A 21,897-nucleotide genomic window follows, 5' to 3' on the forward strand; every position below is an offset into this window, starting at 1 on the left:
TCCCCCCTGTAAGGGAGCGGGTTTGGGGCATTCTGGGAGGGGTGGGAGCAGACATGGTGAAGTGAAACCCCTCTATGCCCAGTCCACTGCTGGCATACGGCCCTTATGCCAGTGGCAGTTAGAACAGCCCCTCCGCTGCTCTAATGTCAGCGGGAGCCATGTGACCAAGGATCAGGGAGCACAAACACTTCTCTGAAGCATCCTTGTGCTCAGGCCTAGTGCAGAATCAGGGCCCTTAAGGTTCCTCCTCCCGGGTTTGTGCAATCTGAGGCCATTCTTTCCTCTTTTCTGTGTGCTCTGGAGACCACCACTGGTCACCTTGCAGTGCAAAATGACCATCACATTCAAAGGACAAATTGTGCTCTCTTATGCCCCGGAAAAGCTATTGACTTTGCTGGGCCAGTAGAGGCAGAACTGAGGAGAGAATTTGCCCCTGCACGTTAGATGAGCACTGAGCTGTATTTGAGAAAAGGGACAGTTATTCCAAGCAGTGATCTCATGGGAACAATTCGACAAGCCTTTAAGTGGTAAGAACTTCCATTACTGGGTATAATGCAGTCCACACAATAGGTAATTATCATCCCTGTCAATGCCAGCCATAAGCCCATGCAACCCCTCCCGCTGCACTAGAGAACTACTTGAAAGCAGGAACTGATGTAGGGGAATATCTGTTGAAGTCCAGATTTTAATTTTTCCTTCAGCAAAAGGCTTCAAGCAAAGCAACCTGCAGACAGTCACAGCTGCAACCTAGAGATTTGCTCAAGGCTTGTCTGCAATGAGGCATTTTGCAGCACTATAGCTGGACAGGGCTAGGTCAGCCGGGCTCAACGTGGCTGAAAGTCTCTGGACACCAGGAAGATCCAGTTAGAGGTTCTGGCCCTAAAATGGTAATGTGATGGGTAAAACAAAAACTAGCCTAGGTACACGTATTTCTCGGACAGTATCCAAGGCTGGGTGTTTGTAAGTTACATGTATCTCATGGCTCAGTAATGGAAGTTGGACGCGAAGGTCAGGAGAACTGGGTTCTGTTCCTGCCTCTGCTTTGCTTTGTGGGCAAGATACTGACACCAACATTTTTAAGAGTACCCCTTAATTTTAGCAGCCTCCATTTTGGTGGGCCCAGCCTGAGACACCCAGGCCCTGATTTTCACAGTTGCTGAGCACCCGCCTCGCCCACTGATTTCAGTTGAAGATATGGGTGCTCAGCATATCCACAAAACCAGGTGTCTCAAAGAGGGAACCTCACAATTGAGGCAAGTTTGACATTTTGCCTTAACTACTCTGTGCCTCAATTTGTCCATCTGTACAATTCTGAAACTCCAGGGTCGGTGGTGAAAGTCTACAGCCCACATTACAAACTGGCCTTAAAAAACAAAACAACCCAGTGGAAATGGGGACAGTGACCCTTCTCCACTTTTGTGCAACAGGTGGAAGGGGCATAATCTCCAAAACCCCACAAATATTAATTTTAAATACTCTACTTCCTGCAGTTCATTTTTCAGCCCCGTGGTCTTCTGTTTCTATGATGGCTTCCAGAATAGAAACTGGCAGATTGGGAAGTACCGAACAGAGTAGTAAAATTCTCTGTGTGTAGCGCTGGCGTTTCAGGTTTAAATTTAGAACATGTTATCATAGCAGTTCAGTTTGGGATATATGATGTGTTCCAGTGACTGAAAAAAAGAGTGACTTCATGCTTTATGAGAAGCATTTTTACAGATGTGGTTTAAGGAAAATATTCTCCAGGAAAACCAGCAACATCTGCAGATCGTATGCCGCTTATGTCACAGTAATCAGAGCTTCTATGTACTGTAACTCAGCAGAGCAAACTAACCAATTCAGACGGACCCTGCCATCCTCTTTGTGGGTAATGGAGTGAAACAGGTAAATGTAAAAGCTGTTCACTGGAAAAAAATCAATTCTCTGATTTTATTGGCATTCTCTGGAGATCAGGATTTGAGATTTAGTGTGTCCAGTACACAGCTAAAGGGGCAGTTGACATTTAGCAGCAAACAGCGTCAACCTGGGATACCACAAAAAATATTCATGGCATAACAGGAAGAAGAAGAAAACAAAGACAAACAAACAAACAAAATGGCAATAGAGGCTGAGCTTTTCAACACTGTCCGGGTGATTTAGTGGCACAACTGTCAGCAGCGCATGTAAATCCTCTAGGCTGCTTTGAAAAATCTCAGCCTAAATGTATATCAAAGCAGCAGAATGCAAATAGAGCAGGGGTTCTCAAACTGGGGGTCAGGACCCCTCAGGGGGTCACAAGGTTATTACATGGGGGGTCGCGAGCTGTCAGCCTCCATCCCAAACCCTGCTTTGCCTCCAGCATTTGCAATGGTGGTAAATATATTTTAAAGTGTTTTTAATTGATGGGGGCGGGGGTCGCACTCAGAGGCTTGCTATGTGAAAGGGGTCACCAGTACAAAAGTTTGAGAACCACGGAAATAGAGGGATCTAAGCTAAATCACAGGAAGTCAATGGGAGTTTTAATGTGAACTTCACTGGGAACAGGATTGGGTCTTGGCACAAGATGGCAGGGCTATAGTGGCCCATCCCGTATGACATCAGAAGTGATCCTTTCTGATGCACTGTGGCAGATATAACTCATCCGTTGCTTCTGGACACAGAGAGATGGGCAGGGGGAACAAAAGTCGGGGTCCAAGAGGTCCCACAAGAGGAATCCTAACAATAGCTAAGATTGGAATTCATAGGGTTATTATTAGTCACCTTGTTAATAAATCCTGGCCCCAAGAAGGGAGTGAGTTTGCCCTTACATAATGTGCCCGCAGATTTTATTTGGAGCAGAGAGGAACCACCCCCACTGTGCAGGCTGCGTCTGTGAAACAGTGGAATTGCAAAGTGATGCAAAAAACCCCCAACCCACACACTCAACAGGCCTATTCACATCTGTCATGTTGTTCAAGTGTCAGCAGGACAAGGGCCTAATAAATAAGGGCCCTCTGTAAAATATTAAAAAAGAACAGACGGAGACAGGAAGGAGAGAGCAAACATGCCTCCGTTTGCAGCGACGGATGCTAGGTTAGTTCGCAGGCCACCCATCTTGTGTATCGCTCCCCCGCATCAACAGTGCGGATTGTTTTTGTAGGCGCAGATGCTTGTTTTGCTCATGCTCTAGGATGAGGAATATTGAGGGCAAACAGAAGCCAGTCAACAGCACTTGGCCTTTTCAACATTGTTTGCTCTTTACCACCATGAAAAAGAAAAGTAAATCTTCACTACCACGCACAACTATCCAGTTTCTACTTCCTCCGGAGCACAGAAATTAGACGTGGAATCCAACACTCAGGGCTTGATTCTCTACTTTCTTATGCTGCTATATCTATGGAAATCGACGGGACCTATTCGGTTCGGTGCCTCTCAGGAGACACAGCAGAGATGAAATCCAGACGTAAGAGGGAAGTGCCTTGAGAATTTAGGCTGCTTCAGGGGCCAGCATGAGCATCAGTGTAAATTAGAGCAGCCCAGGGGTTGCTCTGCAGCCTAGAATTGCCAGGGCACAAAATACTCTAGCCATTCCCCTTCCTACTCCATGACTGTGTAGGGTTGCATAAAGAAACCATAGCGGGAACAGGAATCAGGCCCAAGAAGTTACGCAGGAGAGGAGAATCAGTGGGGCTTTGATTTTTCAGATGTGCAGAGCACCAGGAGCTCTTATGAAATTTGATTAGAGCAGCGAGTGCTCAACACTTCTGAAAATCAGGCTCTCACATCTGTTTGTGCCCAGGAGTTGTGGCTCTAACAGGTCTGTGTCACTCAGCTGCAAGGAGAGGGACTGAAGAACGATGCCAGGATCCTTAGCATGGCAGACCTTGGAGCTGCTGTACCATGCAGCAGGAGCATTTTGCCCCCCGAAACCATCCAGAACCTGGGTAGCATAAAGCGATCTTTGTGCCCCGTCTCTCTGTGCTGAGGGCTCTGCATGGCATCTCTCTGAAAACACAACATGTTCAAGGCCAGATTCTGTGCTGTTTCCCTTCAGAGTCCTTGCCCTGTCCTGCCTAGGAAGTCAGCTCATTTCCCCCAGACAGAAATGATCACAGAAGTAAACAGCAAACAGGACTTGGCTGGGAGAGAAGCTGACACTCCACTAAGGTCAAGCTTAAAACAGTAAGGGACTTCTGAGAAAGTCAGTCCCTTTTATGATGAGCTCCTCCTATGAGGGAAAAGCCGCTGCAATAATTTAATCTTGTATTAGGGTCTAGCAGGGGAGGTGAAGAGAAGGAAAAGCAGCATTATGTAACTTACCTTGGAGTTCTGGGAAGACTGAAAAGAGTCTCACAGGCAAAGAAACTGCTGTGGAAGTTGCAGCAGTAGCAACAGTTTGCCAAGTGCATCTGATCCCCTTTAAAAGCACATTAGATGCACCAGTTTCTTTTTTAAAAGCAAAACAATAGCATGTCAGTTCCCAGTGGGCTAGTAAAAGGCAGGCTGGACCCCTCTGTGGTCTAAGATCTCCAGCTTGTAGCAGGCCTAGGCAATAAATTATGGTATGGTGAAAAGCAGCAACAGGCCAATCACACAGACTCAACTTGGATTGTCATGAGATGATAAAGTCCAGATAACAATTACCAGCTGGGATGGGGATGTGGACTCATTATCATCAAGCAGCTCATTAGGTCCAAACAAGTTTAAAAATATTTAAAGGCAACATTTGTTTGTATTTCCCTTCAGTGATTGAATTAGGAAAGGGTTCTGTTTTCCCACCTACATTTTGGGGGAGTGGGGGCGGGAGGGTGGAAGCTGGCAACCCACCTATGTTCTGCCATTTCACATCTGGCTGCTTAGTAATGTTTAATGGTCTGTGTTTAGAAAGGGAGTTCTTGGTCCTAAGCTTTGGGAGAGTGAGTGGGTGTGTGTTTTCAAAATGTCCTTTGAGCTTTTGAAACCAACTGATAAATCCAGTACAAGTCACAACCTAAACCTAGAAGCTAGGAGCAGTTTACAGGCTTCATTTAGGTCCCAGTTGGAAATGTTTGGAGGTTTCTTCCTAGTCCCTCTGCACTTATTTTGTGCCCGATGATTATTCAGTGGCAGATGTTTCGTGGCCTCCACTTTTTTTATGTAGAGGTTTTTTGTAAACAAAAATGGTTTCCTGTGAGTTGAGTGCTCCTACAGGCGCTAGTTTGATAGCCATGAAGATCAAACCCCACTATCCACAGGACGGGGGAGCTGCTGGAGGGTCTCCCATATTGGCTTGTCAATGCACCGCACTAAGGAACAGCAGGTACAACTTCCAACTATGAGAGGTTGTTTCAATTTATGGCCCATTCGGTCCTTAGGCTCTGCTGCTCAGGCTCCCAATTACAACTGATACTGTTGGTGGTAGTGGCTTTTGTGCTGAAGACATCTGTCCAGCAGGAGCTGAACTGTGGCCAAATTCATTTCACATTAGCTACCCAAGTCAGCAACAAGTAACAGCTTTCCGTAACTAAAAATCTGGGTGGGATTGAAGCTGGTGAACTAGGAGTGAAGAATAAAAGAAGGACATTTGTAAAATATTGCTTCACTTTTATATTGACACATAGTTTGGGTTTTTTTTTCTCCTTTGCCTTACACGTACATTCAGAAATTCTTCCCAAGCAAGATTTTCCAGAAAATGTCCTTCGCTATGTTAGCTACCGAGGATGCCAAATCTTCCTTAATCTTATGATTTGCACTGTTTTGAGCAGGTGACAAAGTATCTGGATCTGTGCCCTTGTTAGTTAAGCCTGCCTGCCACTGGATTTGAACCCCAAGTTGAATGTGCGCCAATGCCTGGAGGTCCCTATATTTCTGCTTGATGCTTTTCCTCTGGTCATCCTAATTATTTAGTCACATATAAAATGGAATCCAGTGCTTTCTGTTTCATACACAAATAATTCACTTTTCCTGATTGTTCATTTGATAGATATATGGAATACTGCCATCCACCCCACCCTGCTCATGTGCCTCAACTCTGTTCTGGAGCAACATGCAGTGCTGAGGACCATTTGGTCTTTATGCCCGTTCAGTTCTTGGCCTCCTTGCTAAGACTTACATGGTGCCAACTTTAGCAGTGGTTTTATGGGATGTGGACACCTGTCTATTTGGCTCTGGGCTAAGACCACTAACACATTCTGCACAGGACTCCAAACAGCTGTCAGATGATCACTTTGCTGGGCCTTAAGACCAGCTTGTAGATTGAAAGGAGAAAACACATTTATGGTAGATAGCGGCAGCCAAAATGACCCTCTGTACTCGGCCTGTGAGGACCAGAAACATGTTCACATCTGTCCCTCTGCTTGGCTGCAGCTGTTGACTGCTTCCATTCACTTTTTGTAGGAGTTAATATGGGCAGAGGCAAGACATGAGCTCCGGACAAAGGAAAAATTATAGTTTTGTACCAAAAGGCCCAGGGGCATTGGATCAAAATTGTAATGGAGGCTGGAGAAAAGGCGAAAGCAAAGACTCAACATATACTGCGAACCAGCATGTGTCTGCGTAAGAGAGGAGCCATCTTGGGACAGTCACTGCTCAGTCTCAATCTGTAGTGATTTTGCAGGTTAGAGCAAAGTGGCCTTCATGCCAGATCATTTGGAGAAGGATTGTGGGTCCACAATGATACATGGTATTTCTCAGCTATTTCTTTGTCCATCTCTAGATTATCAGAGCTACTGAGAGACTCAGTATCCATTCCAACACTGACAGGCCTCATCCAGGCACCGAGGATGGCGTATCAGATACTCCTTGCATTCATTCTCTACTTGTCCGTGTATATCGTACTGCACTTTAGAGCCTGGGAAGGTGAATCTTGATACCAAGACTCTTGTGAGTGCACCTGGAATTGAGGACAAAATCTTTCTGATTGATTTATCTTTACATTTAAACAGATTTGCCCTTTTCACAGCCCAGTAGTAAAGGGCAGAGAATGCTATGATTGCGATAACCCAGGCAGCATCTGCACATTCCTTACTTCATGTTATGTCCTCACAAATGAAACCCTCCATCCTGTACTAAAATACCTACAGCTGTAAACAAAATAAGCCGACTTGTGACCAACGCTGAATCACAGGGAGATGAGACAGGACCTTGCAAAACCTTCTGAGTTCATGTTCTGGCCTCGGTGAAAGGGGTCTGGTGTTGTGCACATTAAACCTCATTGTGGGCAACTCTCTTCATATCCATCCAGGGTGTTTTTACAGATGAGAAACTCAATGGGCAAAATAACAGAGGAAAGGGTCTCTGACCAAATTCTTTAGTAGCGACACCTGCCCCAGCACCGCTCTGCCAGCAGTAGTCTAGGGCTTATATCCTGGACCTGACTCTGATGGCTCTGACAGCAAAAAGCAGCTCTTTAGGCAGTAAACTTGGCTCTCTGAGGATTCCTGCCCCACCTAGTGAAAACCTTGAGTGGTGTAGGAACCATTAGAATATCTCCTGCACCAGTCCCCTGAGACCCTGATGCATGATTCTTTTTGGGATAAGGGGGGGAATGGCTGGGATGCCCCTATGGCCACACTGGGCTGTGGGCAGCCAGCATATGTTAGGGCTGGGGAAGGGGATCTCACAGTGTTAACAGTTAATGAAGCGAAAACTCCGTTGCAATTCTGATCTGTTCCATTTGGCACTGCAGGACGCCAATGCTTACATGAGTCCAGTTCTGGGCGCCACATTTCAGGAAAGATGTGGACAAATTGGAGAAAGTCCAGAGCAACAAACGTGATTAAAGGTCTAGAAAACAAGACCTATAAAGGAAAGATTGAAAAAACTGGGTTTGTTTAGTTTGGAAAAGAGAGGACTGAGGGTGGGACTTGATAAGAGTTTTGAAGTACGTAAAAGGTTGTTACAAGGAGGAGGGTGAAAAATTGTTCTCGTTAACCTCTGAGGATAGGACAAGAAGCAAAGGGCTTAAATTGCAGCAAGGGAGGTTTAGGTTGGACATTAGGAAAAGACTGACTGTCAGGGTAGTGAAGCACTGGAACAAATTACCTAGGGAGGCTGTGGAATCTCCGTCATTGGAGGTTTTTAAAAACAGATTAGACAAACACCTGTCAGGAATGGTTTAGTTGCTACATATTCCTGCCTTCAGGGCAGGGGACTGGACTAGATGAGCTAATGAGGCCCCTTCCAATCCTACACTTCTATGAGTAACTTCACTCAGTCAATTAATCCCATTAAATGCAATGAGAGTACACCTGTGAGCGGTTACTTAGATGCTTACATACAGACTCAGGTGCATAGTGCTCTTTAACACAAGAATGCGTTAGCAAGAGGCACAGTCGGCGTTCTTAATCCAACTACACACTGTCCATTCCTTTTGCAGAGATGATGGATGTGCCTGTTTGGAAGGGAAGCATATAGCAATGATAGCTCTTCTGCATAAAGAATAAAAACTATGTGCCTACAAATTCAAACAGCATTAATCCCACTGCTCCCATACCACAAAAATACTGTAACCGTTAGGAAATAATATGGCTATAAATCAATAACCAAGACAAGGTGGGTGAGGTAATATCTTTTACGGGACCAACTTCTCTTGGTGGAAGATACAAGCTTTCAAGCTAAACAGAGCTCTTCTTTAGGTCTGGCCTGAAGAGGAGCTCTGTGGAGCTTGAAACTTCCACCAACAGCAGTTGGTCCAGTAAAAGATATTACCTCGCCCACTTTGTCTCTCTAATATCATGGGAGCAACTCGACTACAACAACACTGCAAACACAATAACATTATTTCCCAAAGGAAATCTGCACTGAGAACATGTATCTTCTGTTTATATAATGGCATACCCTGTAATCACCTGCGTTTGGACATTGTGGAAACAACATGCACACACTTTGCATGCCCTAATGGGACAACAGGGAGCTTCATTGCTTGATAAACTAACAACCCAACGATAAAGAATGAGAGACAGGAAACTGACAGTACAACTTTATTTTGTATTTCATACAAACGCTCTCCCCCAAATGCTTTACAGAGTTAAATAATAGAGTTAACAGACACTTGCAGTATTTACAAAGTTCATTCTTGTCACTAGCCTGGTACGGCAGGTAGAACAGCAGTCTGGTTTTAGTCATTTGTTATGAGACAAATAATGTAAGCAAACTGGAATCAGTCCAGGAACTAATTTACCACAGGATATTATTGTGTGAGGTGGCTCCATTTTTAAGCTACTCAAGGGAGCAAATGAGTTGATTACTCATAAGAAAGAGTGGCCATGAGACAAGTGTATGGAAATTTTGATTTGTGGGAACTTATTTTCAAATGAAAAGAGAGGTAAGTTTGAATCCCTAAGGTCAGATCTTGCCAGCAGTTATTTATATAACAGCTAAACGAGACCACTGAGTATGCCTAAGTGAATCGTTTGCTTGATTTATACATTCAAACACAAGGGTAATGAAGCAATTTATGAATGTCTAAGGCGGTGCCTCATGTTAGTGTTAGAACACATGTGAAGAGTATGCTGGACACCTGCAGTGTGAAAAACCGCCTTCCAAATGGGGCTGAACAGGAGACAGAGGTGCTGGAAAGTGGTAGATGGCTCAACCTGACACATACCTCGTTCTCACAACAATACATTTGGATAAGGTAGGTAGGCCAGTCTCGTAGTAACACTTCCTCCTGCCCAGTCAACTCTGCACTCAATCCCGTTTGTTCAGAAACGTCCATGTTCTGCTCTACGTCACTATGCTTCTGACTTCCTGCCAGGTCCCCATATGATTATTATTACACGTGCCCATCAGGCATTAACTATCATTCTTTGTTGCCACAAATATTTTAATAATGAGAAAATGGGTAAGGGCCTAAAGAGGATGTTTGACTATTTATTTCTCTGTGGGAACCAGGAGGATGTAAAGTGTCTGTTTCGACTCAAGCCAATCCAATGGGGACACATGCTTGTGTCCCATAGCTGCTATTACGCAATGGCTTTCCGAGAGAGGGCACTTACAATAGGGGAAAACGCCTTTACAATCTTAAATCTTGGTGTTTGATTAAAAATATACTTCATGATTAAAAGGACACCTTCCATCTGAGTATGTCAAGGTGCTTGACAACATGAACTCAGCTTCACAACAGCCATATGAAGAAGTCTTACACTCATTTTACACATGGGGAAACCGAGGCAGAGAGCAGGGTTAAGTAACTTGCCCCAGGCACGACTGGCAGCACACCCCATATCTCTTGACTCCTAGTCCTGGACTACCATGATTTCTCATTAAGCAGACAATTAGCTAACGGGCACATGAGAAAATGAGCATGAACTTTTAAGTGGAGCAGTAAAGCTAGAGGAAATGAGCCACAAGCAACATTTATAGAGGAAGCGCAAAGAGACCAATTGTCAGCGATGATACATCAGCACGTAAATACCCGAGCACAACCCCAAAACCAGGTAAGGCAGGCGCCCACTTCACAAAACATATTATAACCAATTAAGCCGGGCTCAGTAATGTACGAGGTTAATAAACTAAGTACAAATGAATGTGTATAACAATTGCAAAGTAATAAGCTTCCACTAGTGGCAGGCAAACACAGTGCAATAATATTTTATACTTGATTAGGAGTTTAGCAGTACAGCTAATCATTTACTGTTGTCCAAAGTATCAATGTTCAGATGGTCCCATCCCTTAAGAAAGACTAAGCAGATGTAAGGGGAGACTTACACTCAGCTATGTGACAGAACCCCCGTATGTTACCTGTACCTTAATAATTAAAGCCGCTCCTCACTGAAGAGAGTTGCAAACCAGGATGTGGATGGATTTACAGACTTGATGCAGGTTTTGATGGTGAGCACAGGATATAAAAGGGGGAAAGGTATTTTCCATTACCAGGAGAAACACATGGGGCTAAGGGACAGTGCATCAATGCCATAGCCTTTTGTCTCTTGGGACGAACACTGGGTTCAAATCCTGAACAGATCACAAGCGAAAACAAGCTACTCTCTAAACCACATTATAAAACTACTGCTCCATTCTGCGGGATGGGTAACTTTTGTTTGGGGGAAGTTCAGGCCAAGCATGGAAGATGCATTGTTGGTCAGGATTAAACTGCATAACTGAAGAAAAAAATAAAAGAGCCAGCCCTTATTTACCAAAACGTCAAGCTTTAAGCCGTGCTATTAGGCTCTCACTTCCGCTAGCACCGCTGTAAATCACTGATCCCCTGAATGCATGAAACAAAAGCAAGAATGGACATGCTGCTGTCAGCTGGAATGACCCTCACACTCTCACACTGAGAAATGCCCTCACCCTGCCACCAGAAGAATTCCTGCAACTGAGTTAGACATACATGAACAGTAGCAGCCAGATTTGTGGCACCTGGACTCAGGATTTCCTGACCCTGGCTTCTCATGCAGCCTGCCAATACTACAGCACATTCAGCACTAGGAAACCTTGAATACCAGCACTATGCCAGCAACCGGTTTCACCAGTACACGGTTAACTAGGTGTCCCATTTCTGGCAGGCAAACCTCCCTCCTGTGATCCAGCATAGCTTCAAACAAAATAACGAATATGCCACTCAAACCCTCACAGCCTCTCTGTGTCACCGTGTGATGAGCAGCCATAGGAAGGACGATTTCTACAGGTGACTTCTATGCCTAGCACTAGCCAACAGATCTTTTTTTCTGACCTTCTGAGACCCCATTTCTCAGACACCTATTAGGGAAAAGCAACAGGAGAGAGGGGCAGGCCTCTATACTGTTTTGTGCCTGCCCAGAAGAGGCAGCTGTGTATCAGAGAGCCATGTTTTGCTTTCCTCACAATTCTCTGCACTAAGCAGGGCCGGCTCCAGGCACCAGCGAAGGAAGCAGGTGCTTGGGGTGGCCAATGGAAAGGGGTGGCACATCCGGGTTTTCGGCGGCAATTCAGTGGCAGGTCCCTCAGTCCCTCTCTTCCTCTTTGAGCTGCCACTGAAGTGCCGCCGAGCGGCTTTATCTTTTTTTTTTTCGCTTCACTGCTTGGGGCGACAAAAAAGCTGGAGCTGGCCCTGGCACTAATGGGCTGGAGTAGGGGAACGGGGCTACTGCTCCTAGGCAGAAATAACACCCCCCATCAGATAGTAACTCTTTTTGATATTGATAAATAATCCTGTCCTAGACTGTCCAATTCAAACCACAACACATTCTTTTCTGGAGAGTGATCAAAACCTATGATCTGCCTGGAACGGAACTGAATGTTTGCCCTGAATGTTTTACTAGGAGCTGCGTGGAATGCCGTGGGGAGGTCTTGTGTTTCTCAAGAGTTACTGTTGATCTCTTTAACTGCTAAGAAAAAGACCAGAACTATAACCAGGATACGGTAACCCTAGCAACATGCAGTTCAACGTTCGGCTTTCTGACACAGAAAAAAGGTGATTTGTTTTCCGTTCTGTTTTTAAACCACGTCTACGGTTCAAAGGTCGGCTATTCCAGCAAGCTGAGTGTCTCCAACCCCCACTGATCCCAAAGGGAGTTGGGGGAACTACAGTCCACCAGTTTTCAGTGGAATGCACTCTACCTCTCTCTGAAGTGCAAATTCAATTCATAAGGGTGGACTAATCTCATGAGCTGCCTAGTATATGATGGTTATTGTGGCAACTGCATCCTACTGCCTCTTCCAATGGGAGAGATCAGCAGCAGCAAACATGACCTTTCTAAAAGAAAAATGTTTCCAGGCTTCTTATTTTTAATGTCCTGGTAATGCAGGGATAAGGTTTCCAAAGCGGTGCATGGGGGAAATTGGCCACATGGCTTCCATTAGCAGGAGTGGCAATCAAGCAGCCAAATCTCAGCTCACAGCTTACAAAATGGCCCAACGTTCAGCCAGTACTGGATGTCAGATGCCGTTCCAGCAGGATGCCCGAGGAAAATAAAATCCTCCAAACACCAGAACAAAACATCTCTCCCAATAAAACCAAACGTTTCCCCAAAACGAAAAGGAAACCAAACCTTGTTAATGGCTTGGGTTTGCACTGAGCATCAGTGGGTCCAAATCTGATCCCACTCACTCTAGGCCAGGAAGAGTAGCTGCATTTACCAGTTCTGATGTAACTTTCTACGTTCTTGATGGATTTTGCTATTGGTTCCACAGAGAGCCAGCATGGCAGGTAGTTTTAAGAGCTGCTGTACAATTCTAGGGGCCACTGAAAACAGCAAAAGCTGGATCAGGCCTATGATGAACAAAAACATAGATACCCTTTGCCGGGGGAAGAACAAGGCAGTCAAACTTAGGAGCTGAAGACCAGTTCAGGAATCACCCAGGCAGCCCCAGTACTATTTCAGGGTCCCAAGCATTAGATACCAGAGAATTCCAGGAATTATAAGGAAAAAGAAAAGCAAACCTTATAGCACAGGGGTTCTCAAACTGGGGGTCGGGACCCCGCGGAGGTTGTGAGGTTATTACATGGGGGGTTGTCAGCCTCCAGAATTTATAATGGTGTTAAATATATTAGAAAGTATTTTTAATTTATAAGGGGGGTTGCACTCAGAGGCTTGCTATGTGAAAGGGGTAACCAGTACAAAAGTTTGAGAACCACTGTTATAGCAGAATGTAGGGGCAAAGTGCCTTTTTGATTGAAACCTGAATCAGGTCTGCAGATCAGGTCAATGCCATGTAATGTAACTAGTGAATTTCACCTCGGCTACTTTTTAAAAAAATCATTTTTGCCCAGGGCAGTCATCTCTGCTTAATATCAGATCTTGTCTGAAACTCTCTCCACCCCACCACCGTGCTGCATTGCAGGAACATAGCTTCCACATGGTCTCAATGTGTTACTGAAAGGTATGGATCTAAAGCAATGCAATAAAAGTTAGTTTCTCTTGTTAAAGTGCCTTATTTCCTTTGAGCTTTTAAAATGTTTTCCTTACATTTTAAAATGAAGAGAAAAAAAAGAATACTGGTTTTATATGAAACATAGTAGAACATTAATCAATATTTACACAGATCTTGGACAAGGCCATGGCAGAACTTATTTAACCCCCTCCCCAGCACAACAACCCAAAAGCAGAGCGTCAAAAGGAAGGAAAAAATCTGTTCATATGCTTTCAACACCATCCCCTTGAGATCCCTAATGTAAACCGCTTTATCTCTGAATAGGCATTTTACTGAGACGCTAGTAATCGGAGTTGATTACTGACATATTTTAAAACTAGCGGCGTGCGTGTGGGTGGGCGAGTTGCCTTTTGACCTCTCCAGGAATAGAGTATGCACTTAGACAAGTTCGACTTTTGCGTTTGGATAAACAGCGACAACATCATATCCTTCGGGGGGCTTAACCCTTTCCTTTGCGTGCGTTTCGCAGTACAGCTGCTCCTCGATGAAGAAATATCCCCTCTGCTTCAGGTTTAGGCCACAGTCATTGCACATGAAACATTCTGGGTGGTAGAGCTTGTCCCGAGCTTTGACAATGGTCCCTCTGTTGAGTGTAGGAGAGAAGGCAGATTACACACCAAGCTGATGTCAAAAGCAACAGCGAGCGCACTCTGGAGCAGTTTGTTCCACTGCCCAGCATAGCAAAGAAACATGAACGTAAATGGCATTTAGTGGCATTTTAAAGGTATCATTTGACCCCAGCAACCTCTTCTGCCTCGGTCTCTAACACCCGCTTTGCTCCCCCTGCTGGCCATCTAAAATCCCACTGTGAAAATTCCCTCCGTCAGCCATTGCTTTGATTATTTTGACCTCTCCTTCAAGGGACCAATCCTGCTCCCACTGATGTCAGTAGCAAAATCCCTGTTAACGTCAGTGCCCGAAGCCCTGGACTGGCTCCTTACTGCCTTCTGTATTGAGTTCTCCTCAGCTTCAAGGTGCTGCTCAACTCTCCTCTCCATCATAGTCCCTCCAGCTCCTTTTTGCCCCACCCACACCTCTCAACCTGGTCCTCCTCTTTGCTTCCTTCTCCCATGCCTGTCTCCACAGCACCTCTCACATGGTTACCTTTGCCTGGGACACCCTTCCCATCCCACTGTGGCACTTCTGCATCTGCTCCTGTACATTCTTCCTTGAAAACCCATTCCTTTCTCAAATCCTATCAGCATTAGGCTGTCCCTCCACCCCCACCCCTCAAGGGCCCAAGTGGGTGAGGTAATATCTTTTACTGGACCAACTTATGTTAGTAAGCTTCTGTAATAAAGATATTGCCTCCTCTGCCTTGTTGGCTGTTGTCTGTCTGTTTAGGGATCATGTCTCCTTCATGTTCTGTACACCCAGACACTTGGCACCTTCCAGGATTGGACTTGAAGGGGATGTGCATGGTAAGCCATTTCCTATCTCGTGGGTTGCTGCCTAACAGCCTGAATTCCTTACCCCATGCCTTGGCATGACGCTGGGTCAGGAGCAATGGTTCTCAACCTATTTACCATTGCGGGCTGCAGGCTGAGAACCACTGGTCTGGAGTATCTACATTCAGCCAGGATGATGGCAAGGAGACCAGTCTGTGAGAGCAGGGAGCCATCCCCTTAGGCTAAAACATTAGCCCTTTCACATGCGAATGTAATAAAATGACGATCTTCATGAGCTAGTTATGGGAGATCTCCCACCATTGCACTCCCCCCGTGATAGCAAGGATGGAAACATGAACGCGGACAGTGCACAGGAACTTTTACCATGTTGTCAGCAAGCCCCGCCTGGACTCGCTCTAAATGACGTGTTGGTAAAAATGCCTGTATTCTGCATACAGCATTGCGACAGTGGGAGCTTTCTCAAAAAAACACCCCCAAACCACCCACCACCGCACGGCTAGTCAAGCAGACAAAGCCCTACAGACTCTGCAGTCATCTACTAGGACTGAACCCAGCACCTTCAGCATGAAAAACACTGGCCTCTTCCACTTGAGCCAAATGAATTTGTTGGGGGATAATAAAGGGCTGTAATAATTTCTGGGGCCATTCACATGCATAAGGCCAGTTTATTACAATAAACATGGTAAAATCATATGCTTCATTAGAAATCATTGATACGTCACTGTACTGGTCAGATTTGTTTTGCATCTTGAAAAGGCAACCCAAACTGTACTGGGGAATGTCACCTTATTCCAATTTTATATCTTGTGTAAGGTCTGGCTGGCAAGAAATATGAAGACTTGGAGGACTTTGCTGTAAATATTAATAGAGCCACTTCTATTAGATGAATACCACAACAGAGGTCTTGTGAATAGTTAATTGTCCTGTTCCATTGCATGGTGTTATTGACATCTAATGCTATGGAGAGATCATGTACTTACACAATCCCATTTCCACATCTGGTGCACTCAGGAAGCATCTGCAATCCAGACATGGCACCACCAAGTTTTGATACTGGAGATTTGATGTTTCTTGGGCCAGTCAGTCGGTCGAGTTTTTCACCTGCCAAGAGTTTTGAAAAGACACAGATTTAAAGCTGACCTCTATTTTAGAGGACAGATGTGATGATTCTGCCCGAGAAAACACGATATACGTATTGCAACAGAAAACTCTTCTTGCAATTTGCGTAACAAAGAAAATGGTGGGACCATTTACCAAGTTCAGCATTTAAGTTCACAGGACACTGATAGGCCTCACATAAATCCACTGTGCATCATAATGAAGCCAGAGGGTTAAGTAACTAATTGCTCAGAATGGCAGCCATGAAATGGCTGTAATATAACCATTGATTACCACATCACCATCTACTCGTACATCCTCAATGATCTAAACAGACCCCATCAATCTAAACAGACCAGGGCTGAATTTGTTTGACAGGTTTTTTGGGGAGCTAAGAGGCAGAGATGGGGAGAGAGAAGCACACTCATGAAATCATAGGAGAGCAGAACAGATGGAGTGGGTTCTATCTGAGTGAGATTAGATGCATTGTTTTTTTATAACCATGACCACTCAAAGAGAAGAAGATGATTAAAACCTTTTGGAGCACAGGGCAAACCAAAAAAAGAAAGAAACCAAACAATAACACAGTTAAGTGCATTTTTCTTCTTAGGAGATTTATTTGTTTTATTACAACTGTGAGCTTAAAGCAAAAAGTAAAACAGCATGTTAGAAGCTGACTTTTTTCTTGGCATTAAGTTTTGTTTTACACCGGAAACCAGCCAAACTAAAAGGAAGCAATGAAAGCTTTATGCAGAGTGACTGGCACTCTCTCTCATATATGAGCATTTGAGTGTGTGTGTGTGTGTGTGTGTGCGTGTGTATATATATATATATATGCACACACACACACACACACACACACACACCACACACACACAGACAGACAGACAGACAGACAGAGAGAGAGAATATGCATATAGTGAATGTTTATACATAATGTATACACTCACTCACACGGATACATATTGCCAAAAACTGTAAAACTTAACAATGTACACGACTAACTGCGAGGTTTTCCAGAATCCCCTGTCGCCCACCAGATCACAGCTGCAATTTTGAATATGCTCATCCAAGCCCCCATTCAGCAAAGAACTTTAAGCATATGCTTAATTTTAGGCACATGCTTAAATTTCATCGACCTCCATGGGACTTTAGCATGTGCTTATAAGCTGTGCTGAATAGGAGTAAGTACTCACCAAACAGCTACTTTGGAGCTTTAATAGCTTTGTTTCTGCCCGAAAGTGCCTACTACAGCTTAAAAAAATTCTGTGTATATAAAAGTTAATTCTTAGCATTTTTAATCAACCAGGGTATCATTCTTCCAGGCTGTTTATTGAACTTGGCCCTATTGTTACAAACAGATTCACACAGTATATTTCTGACTTGCATTCCTCAGTGGTGCGTCCCTTTCTTTTTGCTCAGAATTCATTTTCCCAAATGATCTGGGGATGAGAGAAGCGCCTCCTCTTCCCTTTCAGAATAAAGACGCAACACGTAGGACAACTTGCTTTGCTTGCTTTGCTTTCAACACAGAAAGACAGATCAGTGCATTTCAGCTCCAGCAGTTACCAGCATGACTGTACTTTTATCCTTATAGAAACCGTTTGCAGTTAATGTAGAGGAGGCTATTCAATTATAGAATTAAGAGGTGAGCAAAGGGCCCACAAAACTGTCTCCCTCCCAAAGTCAGGGCGTTTTTTTGGGAAGGCCTTCTAATCATTTCTCTGTATTTGCACAGTGACAGAGTCTTAGCCATTAACACTGAGCCAAAGCATGATAGTGCTCATGATTTTACAGTCAAACAACTAAGATCATGAAAACCAAAGATCCTCCCAGCCCCCTACAAGTAAAACACAATGTTAATGTTTTCAGAAGACTTGGAATAAGACAGCCCCTCGCTCTGTGTGTGACTGACTGCCCAAGCAACCCACTGAGACTGTTAAGCCCAAGAGGCCTCCAGTGCGCTTGGTTGGACTCAAGCAGAACTCGTTTGCTGAGATTTTCTGTTGAGCATGGACTGACACAATCGCGCACAAGGTCAGACCTCACAGACTGAGAGATGCTGTATTTGAGCTATTCATATATTCATTTGCCAGCTTTTAAAATATCACCCTCCTTACGCCTGAAGCTGCTCCTGTTCCTAAGCTAGGGAACTTGGATAACTTTGACAGAGGTGGGGAGAGAGGGAGAGAGATATTTTAAAACAAGGCAGGACCTTCGAAACTCTCACCAGAATGCTAGGTCCTTTCCCTCTGTTTCTGCAGGCACAGAGCCCCACAACAATTTATGTTCCTCAGCTAGGCAGCTACTAACTTTAACTAAACATTCTTGTCTATGCTTTGTGGTTAGAGCTCATCTTTCATGGTTGAAGGGCACCCATTGAGGCAACTGTTAGGTTTCTTTACCAATCCTGTCAGATTCCCAGCAGGAAACACTTCTTATTAGAGGCACAGTGTGAGGCCAATCATCATAAAGAAAAAATACTGCTTCTGGCAGGAAAATTTTCCATATCCCCAAGTCCTTCATGTGAAATACCAGGTTTTCTAAGATTATGAAGATCCTGCCTTTAAAGGGACACTGAACACTAGTCTTGAACCCGAAACGTATATTTCTTCTTTTTTGTATTTAGTTTTAAAAAAGGGGAAAGGAAGATTTGAAGAATCCTGATACGAATTTAAAAAATTTGCATCATTTAAAACACAAAAATAAAACTAAATCTCTTAAATGGAATCTCTAGTACGGAGACTCCCCAATACAATAACATTTCCCTAGTGCACCAGAACCCAGAAGAGAAATAATTTACCCCAAAGTGAAAGGGATTGGTCTATTTCCATCATCCAAGCTGAGTGAAATGCAAAAGAAGCTTAAATTAAGAAAAATACATTCAGATTTTAAAATGTTTTATTTGTAATTATCTATGTGTTTTATGCTGACAGAGTCTCTTCAGAAGAGAGTATTTCCTTTTTTATCCTTTACAAAATGAACCCCAGTAACTTAACAATCAATGCTCCTGGCCTGAGTTTGTGGCTGCAAAACTGGTCAGGGATTCACCAGTCTCATATAAAAATCACTAGGAGACCAGAACCAGGTCTAAAGTAAGGGAGAAAAAAGGATGGTATTGGCCTAGAATCAAGATCTGAACTCTCCAGCTTCCTGACCTTTTGGTTGGTATCTTTCATCAGTTTTGTAATTCCAGACTCTGACAACACTGTGCTGCTATGTTACCAGAGGTTGGCATTGCAATAAACTCCATGTGGGAGGGTAGGGGCAGTTCTTCAAAAAATCTTTTTAAATAGTGTTGCCCTTTTAAGATACCCTATTAAAATCTTGTAAAAACAAAGCTCCACTGTGCTAGTTACGTCTCATCATGAGAGGATGGAAGAAGGGGAGGAGACAATAGTTATTTACTCCAACTTCAACTCCAGCACTTTCTACTCGCTTCTTCCTAATAATGAGGTTCTTGGGTACGTACAGTTGTGCACTGTCAAAAGACCCAAAGGCACAATCGGATCCGGCTGTTACTGCCAGCTAATCATGCATTTGCCCTGCCAGCCTAGAATGGAATAGAGCATCTATGCCTAGGAGTCCCACGGCTAATCTCATATTTCGCGCTTTTCCAAAAGTAAGTTATTGGCCCTTCTCCTTGCGAACATAGCTTAAGAAATGTAAATGGCTGCTAGGGTTGAAAGCTGATTTCCCCAAAGATCATAGCTTATTCTCAGGCCTCCTGCATGCACCCAGGCCTGGCCTTTGGGATCTGTAACACTCATGGCCACACGTTCTTCCATGTCTTGGAGGACACCAGGTCACACTGTGAGTGTGGGGGAGCAGTGCCACCTAGAGTGCACAGATGATGTTTTTAGGGCTCCCACAAGCTCCCTCAGAGCCACTTGCCTACAGCAGGGGACTGGCAGTAACCCAATGACTGTAAAGCAAGGCGGTGATATTCGACAGAACCCAGAATTGTCTGCCTGCCAGACCTGGACTTGGTGATACGGACACAGTGGGCAGTACTTTGGGATGGCGGGGTGCAGAAAACTGTTCTGTTCCAGCCAACTATGGCCACAATGTGGCGGGCGGAGAGACTGCCAGCCCAAACACCAAATAACATTGGGCCACTCTGTAGCACCTCTTTTCTTCAACTCTCAAATGGCTTTGCAAACATTTGGGCCCAATCCTGCTCACCAGTGGAAGTTGTGTCACTGATTTCAGTGGGTACAAGATACTGCTCGTCATGAATTAAGTCTCGCAATAGCCTACTGGGGTAGGAAAATATTCTCAGTAATTTTACGCACAGGGAAACTGAGGCACAACAAAGCTGTGTTACCAACTCTGGCCATTTTATCCCAAGCCTTGCAATTGTTGTTTTTCCTTAAAGTCCCAGCTCCTTGAATCATGTGGGAATATCAGTCTTTTTGCTGAGGCAAGCCTGAAAATTTAAACCCTAAAGGCCCAAAACTCACAAAGTGAACAAAACATTTATTGTTTAAAATCTTGTGGCTTTTTAAGACAATCTCATAATTTTTGCAGTCTGGCTCATGATTTTTGTATGGTTGGAGATGAGTGGACAACATTCAGCTAAAATATGGGCTTTGTTACATTCTATAGGAAGCTGGCTGCAGGACTGTGAGTATAACTGAGACATGTAAATGCCATTTATTTAAATAGAAAAGGTGGGCGAGGTAATATCTTTTATTGGGCCTTCTGTGGGTGAGAAAAAACAAGCTTTTGAGCTTACACAGAGCAATCCTTCAGGTCTTCAGCACCTGAAGAAGAGTTGTGCGTAAGCTCAAAAGCTTGTCTGTCTCACCAGCAGAAGTTGGTCCACTAAAAGATATTACCTCACCCACCCTGTTTCTCTAATATCCTGGGACCAACATGGCTACAACAACACTGCGTACATTTATTTAAATAGGCAACTGATATTCTATTAATTATGCCCCCAATCGTTTCTAAAATATAATATCAGTATGATACTCCTAGGAAAACAACTGCAGTGTGCATCTAACCTGAGAACCTGGACACCTGCCACAGGATGCCCAAAGTCTTAGTTTGGATGCAGTAAGCACACAGCTGCTAATCTGGGCTGTGTGTTCAGGTACCCGGTTTGAAACCGCCACTGGGGCATTTATTGCTGGAGAGGTGTTTGCATGTCCAGTCATTCCAAGTCTCAGCACAAAGGAGGCGAGATTGAAAACAACAGGAACCAGAACAGTCAGTTTCCGAGTTTCCTTTCAAAGTGCTTTCCAGGCCTGTGAAATGATTCAGTAGAGAATTACACAGAGGCAGTCAGCCAGGTCTTTTTCTCAAGGGATGATGTGGCTCAGCCCAGAGTGTGGAGTCTAATCCTTCCACAGGCAAGCAGCCAATGTATGCGCACTTGTACAACAACAGGGAGAATCTGAGCAGAGGTTTGCCAGTGACCAGGTAATGCCTTTGCACACTGTCACAATCTCATTTCCCAGCATCCACATAAGCAATGAAAGCAGATGAAGGTTGCTGGCCGGGTTAGTTGCTGAAGTGGTTGTGGCCGGTGGAACCAAAGTGCCAGGAGCATGTGTGAACAATGGAAGTGAAGAGGAGGTTGCTAATCCTGTTT

General features: G+C 44.4%; 1 protein-coding gene across 3 annotated transcripts in view; it reads right to left on the bottom strand.

Annotated features, from left to right (window-relative positions):
* Positions 1 to 8,902: 8,902 nt before the first annotated feature.
* Positions 8,903 to 21,897, bottom strand: part of PDLIM4 (PDZ and LIM domain 4) — a 94,150-nt gene continuing 81,155 nt past the window's right edge. For all 3 annotated transcript variants that reach the window (XM_045027930.1, XM_045027929.1, XM_045027928.1), the window contains exons 6-7: positions 16,181 to 16,301; positions 8,903 to 14,374 (exon numbers count right to left, since the gene is read on the bottom strand). In XM_045027930.1, the coding sequence (XP_044883865.1) occupies positions 14,170 to 14,374; positions 16,181 to 16,301 (326 nt within the window). In that variant the 3' untranslated portion in view covers positions 8,903 to 14,169. The remainder of the gene's footprint in view (positions 14,375 to 16,180; positions 16,302 to 21,897) is intronic.

Source organism: Mauremys mutica, chromosome 8, assembly GCF_020497125.1.
Source record: "Mauremys mutica isolate MM-2020 ecotype Southern chromosome 8, ASM2049712v1, whole genome shotgun sequence".
Taxonomy (NCBI): Eukaryota; Metazoa; Chordata; order Testudines; family Geoemydidae; genus Mauremys; species Mauremys mutica.